At 43.8% G+C, this 8,987-nt stretch overlaps 1 protein-coding gene across 3 annotated transcripts in view; it reads left to right on the top strand.

The window, feature by feature from the left end:
- Nucleotides 1-7,472: 7,472 nt before the first annotated feature.
- The window catches only part of LOC139687257 (afadin-like), a 266,733-nt gene continuing 265,218 nt past the window's right edge, over nt 7,473-8,987 (top strand). For all 3 annotated transcript variants that reach the window (XM_071584395.1, XM_071584394.1, XM_071584393.1), the window contains exon 1: nt 7,473-7,820. In XM_071584395.1, the coding sequence (XP_071440496.1) occupies nt 7,584-7,820 (237 nt within the window). In that variant the 5' untranslated portion in view covers nt 7,473-7,583. The remainder of the gene's footprint in view (nt 7,821-8,987) is intronic.

Below are 8,987 nucleotides of genomic sequence, written 5' to 3'. Positions count from 1 at the left end.
GTTGTTACCACGCTCTTGTAAGGCCTCATTTAGAATACGCATGTAGCGTGTGGGATCCGAGTGAAAGAGGCCTCATTTGGGAAATTGATAAAGTTCAACGCCGGGCAGCCCGTTTGGTTAAAAATGCTTGCGATAAAACGCAAAGCGTCACCGAAATGCTCATGTAGTTAGGGTAAGAATCATTAGAAGAGAGACGATTCAATGCAAGATTGACATAATTAAATAAATTCAGATTCGCATGTTTCAGCACCGAGGTCTCGCAAATTATTCGTACTCCTATATACATTGGTCGCTTGGATCATGCATATAAAATTCGGGAAATAAATGCCAGAACTAGCCGACTCAAGGACTCCTTCTTCCCACGGACAATACGGGATAGCAACTGCAGGGTTATAGATAGCAAAAATTCCACTTGACACCCTCAGCGTCTAAAGAATGATTAGTTCTACTTAAATGCATGCTCTTCCACTAACCTTATGTGTTTTGTTATACATAACCTGTAATAACTCATTCTTTCCGAATGACCTCATTCATGTTCTGTTCATCTGTTTTTAAGTCTCCCTTTCAATCCCTCGTCCCTCTCCGCGGGGGGATACTCCTACCTGCAACGTTGGTTCGCATTCCCTGCCTTTCCCAGTCTCCTCGGGGGGAGCGTGTTTCGTGGTGCATGTTCATGTGGTAGTGTTGTTTCACATTCTTGCTTGTTGTGTCCTGGCTTGCGTGTTGTTGGATGGCTTTCGTGCTGCATCCTAGGGTGCAGTTTTTTTAGTTGTTTTGCGGTATATGTGTTTGCATGAGTATTGGATGAAGGGATTTTTGCATGAGTGTGTGAGATGTGGGTGTAATTTTCCACGTTGTTTTTTTGCATGTGGTATCGTTCCTTTTTACGGTTGGTGACCTAACACCCCCCGCCACATTCCCTTGCGGCGACTTGCGGGGTATTATGTAGATGTAAGACCCTCCTCCCCACACGGATGAGACGGGTAGTGGCCATTGTTTTTCAGTACTTCTGCATTCCTTAGGGTGGATGTGGTGACTATGCTAGTGCCTTATTTATTTATATATTAGTGTTTTAGTCCCAGTTGAATTACATTTCAGGGTATAGTGTTAAAAAGGACTTAACTGAAGGTAAACTCAAGCAATTCGGCTCTATTCTCCTCGAGGTTTATTTAATATGACTTCGTAAAACTCGATTCATGTTACCGTCGTCTTTGAAAAAGTTGGCACTTTTCGCCATTGGAAATGTAGGGTTTAAACGCAAGTACTTCACGATATTTAGGATAATGCCCATCGATCAAGACTTCCGAACAGCATCCACAATGTTTATAAACGGACTGATTTAAGGGGGACGTCATGATGAGATTTGGAAGATGGATCCAACCGATGGTTTGAATTGGTTTCGCGTGGTGGTGCATTCTCACTTATTGGCGAGTGAAATTTCTTTACTGCTCATTTGCAACTTTCAGAATTCGAATTTATGATGACGAGTGTCGTTTAATCTCAACGAAAGTCAAGGTCATTCATGTTTGATCATTATCAGTGATATTTGCATTAAGTGTCCCGTTGGTTTAGAATATCATTAATAGTGGCAATGAAGATCATTAGCCAAGTCAGAATATTATATGCACATTAAACCCCGCCAGTCGCCACGAGGGCGTGTGGCGGGGGGTGTTAAGTCACCAGTCGTGTGTGCCCAATCTGAATCATGACACCAGCTCAAATATCAGTTTGATAATACGCTCGAAAATTTACGGTCTCGGCTATCCAGTATTCATTGCTTCAAGACCGTAGGTACGTTCATTTTATATTTACAAAGAAAGTACTGCTCATGCAACAGCATTCAGTAACAGGATACGCATAGTCAAATCATACGAGAGAACTTTTAAAAAGATTAGTCTATAAAATAAATAATAACTTTTAGGATATCCATAAAATATAAGCACTATCACCCCCCGCCACACGCCCTTGCGGCGGCTTGCGGGGTATTATGTAGATGTAGATATCAATTCTAATTATCTCCTACGCGGTTGCTGTCATATCTATTTTTATCTCTTGTGGTACGAGGAAAAAACGAAATTTTAAATCTCACCGCTCTGCAGTTCATTTCCCTGATTTAATGTGCGTGTACGTTACATTCTAGTATTTGACGGATTCCACGTTTGCTTTCTTGGTTTCCTGTACGATTGAAGTGTTTTCGGGCGAAATACTCTTTCTCCAGATATTTATCGAAACATTTCTTCATATTTAATTCTATCTCCCATGTCTCGCACCACTTTTGGATCGCATTGACGTCATTAGATAGTCAATGATATCCCATCTTCATGACTGGATAGTTCCCTATGTATCAGTGCATCGTCAGAAAATGGACGAAGTTTACTGGGAGCCGGAGAACCGATGTCATTAATGTATAAAGAAAGGAACAATGGCGGGCCGATAACACTTCCTTGTGGGACACCCGATGTCACGCTTACTGTGTCTGATGATACCTTGTATATTACACCCCTTTACAAGTACTTGAGGATTTATAAAAATGAATTTAATGGAACTGATAAAACACCTGAAGAGGTTTTCAATTATAGAGGTCACATCTGCACGTATTTCGTCTATTAAAGGCACATGATATGTTTCAATGCAAAGATCTTCGATTAGGCCCTCTGTTGATGTTTTCAATGCGAATGCTGATGCAGCCATCGTCATTTTAAGGTCGAAGCATTTCTAACAAAAAGCGATGCCCCGTTAAACGAGATATCGTTTATTTCAAAATTACCATGGAGGTTGTGGATCATTTCCAAGTTCAAGAGGAATCACTTGCGTAGTTAATTTGATCTTTTCGTAGCTTAGAATTGATTCGCAACCAGAATTGTATTTAGCTAATTTTTCACGAAATATACGTGGATATGATATTGTGTTGTGTTTTGAGGAATCGGGCATGGCAACATCATCAGGTTGTTCCAAGGGAGTCATGAAAGCACATTCAGAATCATATCCATTCAAGTATATGAATGTATGTGTATGTATATATGTATACACACATTAAAATTCAGAAATGAAAGAAGTGTAAAAATAAAACGTTTCGGGTTGGAACCCCAGTGAAGGTAACTTATCCGTACACTTTAAAATTCTCCATTTAAGTGTTTGTGTATCAGCGAGGTGCCTCCGTTAAAGGTGACTGCCGCGACGTCCCCCGCGATTCTTCGAATTACTATTGGTAGAATATGTGTTTGATTAAAAAGTTTGTTAAGATTTGAAGCATAAAGTATTTAACCTTGCTAACCCTTATAATAATCATGTTTGCGGACAGCTTCCCCGACTCACGACGCAAGGGGCACGATCACTCTGAGGTGTGTCTGGGCCAGAAGCTATCGATTCGGTTTGAAGTCTCAATCAAATGGAGGCGTCGACCTTTCCTTTCGGAGACTTATAAGCGTCCCAAGAGATTCGGGAGAGGACGGAGCCAGTTGGCGTCCGCGGCAGTGATTGCTACAGGATTCCGTGGCTGGCGAAGAATCTCCGGGGCATTGCAGAGAGACATTATCGAATCATTTGACAGGACATGTATTATTATTATAAGCTAATCTACCAGCTGAGGTAAGGTTGGATGGACACAACTACCAAATAAATATTTTGTGACTCATAACAAAACACAATCCAGCAACATAGTCTACGCAAGGTCCCTCTTCATCTCTGAGTACTTAGTTTCTCCCTTATCCCGTCCAACATCCCTATCCTCTTTCTGCCCTTTCCTCGTTTGCCTAGCATTCTCTTCTCTATTACAGTCTTCAGCATCCCACTGTCGATCAATATTCCCTTCATCTATTTTTCCTGCCTCCATAGGATTTCTCCCAACAAACCCCTCTCTTCGCCCACCATACGAAGTACTTCCACATTTTTTTTCTTCTCTGTCCATTTCACCTTCGCCATTCTTCTTCACACCCACCCACCTACGCTCCATATCAAAGTTTTCACGAGTCTTTTCTTAATATCCTTACTCAACGCCCCTGTCATCAACTCCCTCCTCCTTGTGAAAGCCTCTTTTCCTAGCGCGATTCTTCTCATTGTGTCTCTACTACTTTGACCGTGTTGGTCCAAAACACTTCCGAGTTACGTGGACTGTTCTACCTGCTCTAGTTTTACCCTGCAATTTTAATGTTTAGCTTAGCCTTTTTCTCTATAGAAAATGGCATAACCTTTGTTTTATTAATATTTATTCTCATCCCATATCTGTCGCCCTGAATATCCAATTCACTCAGCAATGCTTGCAACCCCTTGGCTGACTGATAAACTAAAGCTAGGTCATCAGCAAACTTAACTGATTTTACGAATTCCCCGCCGACTTCCATTCCTACCTCCAGTTCATCCCTTTCCTCCACATATAACGGCACAGGTGACAATGGAGGGCGACACTCGTACCTGAGCAGTCAGCAGACGAATGCATCGTTGGCGGGTGGGGTCGCTGAATATCACTCCAATGCCTTCTTAAATTCTGTCGCACATTCCGTCCTTCCACATGAGCCACTCGTTGAACTCGTTCTCGAAATCTACGAAGTATGAAAATACATCCCCGATTAACATTCCCTCTATATAGCGACATCTCTAGCAACAAAGATAATTATATAACATACATTTTTAGATATTTAGGGCGAGGGCCAGAAGGGGTTTCGGAAAGCCTAGAGCGAATTCAAAAGGGAAAGATCGGGAGAATATTATAAGGGGATCCGAAAGCATTTTAGTCGTACGTCACAGAGGTTCAGGAAAATACGTCAAATTTAATTCACTCGAAAATGATAAAGGCACAAGAGGAACCAGCAGTTTGGAAATTACCGACTCTTCTTTCAAAGCGTCTTCGCAAATGTCTCACCGAATGCCTCCGATAGCTTAGCAAATCGTACCGGCCAACATATGCCAAATTAAAAATCTCATGCATATAATGGAATAAAAAGTCTTATAATTAAGGAACTAGCCCTGGGAATTACTCCGTATCTAGTAATCCTATGCACGAAATCTCCCAGTAGATCACTAAGTTCCCAGTGATAACGGCTAACGTAGCACCAATGTTTAAAACCGGAGACTCGGAGGAGCCGAGCAATGACAGAGCTATTTTCCTCACATCCTTTTTGTGCTGCAAGGTCAGGGAACATACCTGTTTAGTTGCTAGTTCGATCGTGAGACATTTTGATAGCAGGAGTAGTTGACCAATAACCAACTCGGTTATCGAAAGGGTAGATCCCTAGGGATAGTGGGAATTCCTATGCTGTAGGGAGTAAAGTATTTTAATTTTTTCGTCATTTGTCATCCCAATGTGTCCATGACTCTTCTAGTTTTGGTAGTTTTCCTTTTGGTAACCCACACTTCCTATCGGGCGTTCCCACAAGTAGATATCACTTGGATACCGCAGCGCATGCACCACTTGTGTGCATGCCATATGTTGTTCGAAGTATTTTCAGAAATATATTGTAACTAATAATTAAGAGAAGCTTATCTTTTGATGTTTCACGCCTGTCGATTTGTCATCGCCTCTCGTGACTCTTTGGCGGTAGCTCGTAGTGTGCCGTGTAGGATAGAAAAATACTACCTTGATCAAAAAGTTCCCGGAATAACCACCGTGTGGCGCTCCCATCGTTCCGATTTGAGTTCTGTTTTTTTTGTTAAAGTGGTACATCTGTTGTTGATATTCCCTTTAAATCTTAGTGTCATAACTTGACATTTGCAAAAGTTACGTAGCCAAGAGTACATCTATCTCTGTGTGTGTTGGCGATTTTTTACAATTTCAGAAATGGATTTAAATTTGCAACAACGAACTTGTATTAAATTTTGCGTAAAAAACGGATTTAGTGGCGCACGGACGTTGGAAATGTTGGAAAAGTGTTTCGGCAACGATTCTCTAAAAAAAACGGTCGTTTACCAGTGGCACGAGCGGTTCAGAAGTGGTCGTGAGTCAATCGAAGATGATGAATGCAGTGGCAGACCATCGACATCGAAAGTCGGTGAAAAAATTGATAAAGTAAAAGAAATGTTGGTCAATAACCGCAAATTAACCATCAGAGAAATAGCGGAGGACTTGAACATTGCCTATGGATCCGCCCAAGACATTGTGGTTAATGATTTGGGTTTCCGTCGTGTAGCAGCAAAGTTGGTGCCAAAAGACCTCAATTTCATGCAAAAAAGAGACCGTGTTGACGTCGCAAAAGACATGATTTGCGAGGCTGAATCCGATCCCACATTCATCAAAAGGATCATTACTGGAGACGAGACGTGGGTTTATGAGTACGACACGCAATCCAGACATCAGGCAAGTGAATGGCGTTCACCAAATGAGCCGAGACCAAAAAAACCACGTCGTTTTCAGTCAAAAAAGAAGGCAATGCTGACGGTTTTCATGGATTACAACGGTGTAGTGCATCATGAATTTTTGCCAGAAGGCCAGACAGTAAACAAAGAGTATTATTTGGGCGTTATGAGACGTTTGCGTGAAGCAATTCGCCGAAAGAGACCAGAAATGTGGGCAGAAAACTCGTGGATTTTGCACCATGATAACGCACCGTCGCACAGTGCTATCATTATTCGTAATTTTTTGACGAAAAATGCAACAAATACCATCCAACAGCCACCGAATTCACCTGATTTGGCTCCCTGTGACTTCTTTCTGTTCAATCGAGTTAAAAAACCATTACGGGGAACACGTTTTAGCAGCCGAGAGGAAGTAATGGAAAAATCGCAGGAAGCACTGATGGACATACCGAAAACCGAATATAAAAAATGTTTCGAGGATTGGATCAAGCGCTGGCATAAGTGTGTTGCAGTCGATGGGGATTACTTTGAAGGGGACAATATAGATTTAGATGAATAAACTTGTATTTTTAATTTTCTGAATAAATTCCGGGAAATTTTTGATCAAGGTAGTATTTCACATCCCTCACAAATGGCGACCTCGTCACTGCCGTGCCGTTATGCTTTCCACTCCCCTTTCTGCACCCGCACTGATCGTCTCCTCTGCAATCATTTGATTCGAAAGCATCCTCTTATTGGTGTCCTGAGCTCAAACTCAGCTCCGGACGAAATCAATGCCATTAGTCGCTTCCCGTTGCTTTCATTAGTAGTGCATTTAACGCGAAAGGATCATTCCGCCTACTGTCTTGCGATGACTTTGCAGCCGCCTCGCAGCCGACTACCTTTTGTCCGACTCCTAACCTTCGACCCCTCTGACATGGGCGACCCTGCAATCGTCCTCGATGCCCGATGAGGCTTGGAGGACCCCTCCTGCGTGATTTGGCATTCTCATTTTAAATTTATTTATGTTTATTTATCAGCAGTTATCATGCGGTTATATTATCCGGCATTGAACTCTCTCTCTCTCCATTCCCATGCAGCCCCACAGCCTGCTTCCCCATGGGGCCATCGAGAGGGGAAGTGGGCCCCTGTTTCATTGCGACGCCGCCTCCCTCATTTCTCTCTTTTCTCTTGGCAGGAGGGACGGAGGAGGTCGAGGAGCAGCGGCGACTGGAGCGCCAAGCTGGGCGCGTAGTAGTGGGTAGGTGGGTAGGTAGGAAGGTGAGGAGGAGGGTGTGTGTGTGTGAGGGAGGAGGATGATCACGATGAACGCCGCCGCCTCGCCCCTGCCCCCGCCCGTGGCGGTCGCCGCCTCCGCGCCCCTGTCGCCGCCGCCCCCGCCGTTGCATCACCCGCCGCCGCCGCCCCCACCGCCCCCGGCTGCCGAGGTGGTCGCCAAGGCGAGGGCGCAGGAGAGGGAGGCCTTGAGCCACGTGATCGTGCAGTGGAACGCCAACCGCCTCGACCTCTTCGAACTCTCGGAGCCCAACGAGGTGAGTGACCACCCCCCCATGACCCCGACGCCTCCTTCCGAGCAAGGAGGGCAATTGCGCTTTATTTGGACCTTGGATATTTTTCCACCCTAACAGTGTCAACTTTTCCGAAAATAGTCGTCTGATCTGACTGTATTTTTCATTTTTTCTCAATTGAGGTTTTAAGGCAACGTAATTTCGTCTGTTAATTAAATTTATTCGAGGGTGGGCTGAAAACTAATGCACCCATGGTTGTGCACCACAAACAAAAGGACCTTCAGGAGCACTCCTGGTGACGTGTGGAAGTAACAGTCCCTCTCAACGCGCCTGCGCAGGTTTGTCGTCGTTTCATTCATCCAGTGTAATTTGAGAAGCGGGAAGCATGGAGATGAGTTCAAGTGCTGTGTGTGTCAAATTGGCGAGTGAAACAGCGTGCTGGTGTCGAAATGTTGTCGATGAATGTAACTACCTCGAACGTACGCATGCGTGTTGAGGGGGAATGTTACTTCTACATGTCACCAGAAGTGCTTCTGAAGGTCATTTTGTTTGTGGTCTACATGCATGTGTGTATTAGTTTTCAGTCTACCCTCGTATTTTGTAGTCGACCGAAAAACTAGGCTACGGATAAATTCAGAATAACCGAGGCTTCTTTATCATTGTGACGATACCCTGGAAGCCAGTCGCCTGGGGCGATTGCAGGACACGCTGTCCGTGGCAGCAGCGGAGTCTTACCCTGATGCCCACCGCGGTGCAATAATTTGGTCATTTTTTAGAGGTTGATCTTCGGAGTGCGGCGCCCGACCCGCGATGTTATACGCATGTGCTGCATTTCTTTATTTGTTTCCTTAAATCCACGGAAGTGTCGCACAGCTTGAGTGTTTTTCGGGGGTGATTCATTACGTCTAGCATGACATTTTCTTGATTTATAGTTTCAATTTATTATTTTAAATAAAATTTATCGCGATTACTACCGGTCGTGCACTACGGTATCTAACTAAGAAATACTTCTCTACGCCTATGATGGAAGCTGTTGAGGACGACAAGAACTAGGGCCAGGCGAGACGTCAGCATATTAGGCCACATGGAATGAAAAATGGAAAATAATTTTCTCCCGCAGCGAAATCCGATGTTATTTTTGATCCCCATCGTTCGTGGAAAAATGACATCTATAAATATATCTAATCTATC

Source organism: Hetaerina americana, unplaced genomic scaffold (assembly GCF_022747635.1).
Source record: "Hetaerina americana unplaced genomic scaffold, ioHetAmer1.1.p SCAF_187, whole genome shotgun sequence".
Taxonomy (NCBI): Eukaryota; Metazoa; Arthropoda; class Insecta; order Odonata; family Calopterygidae; genus Hetaerina; species Hetaerina americana.
The sequence above is the reverse complement of the archived record's forward strand: the minus strand, read 5'-3'. Positions and strand labels throughout refer to the sequence as shown.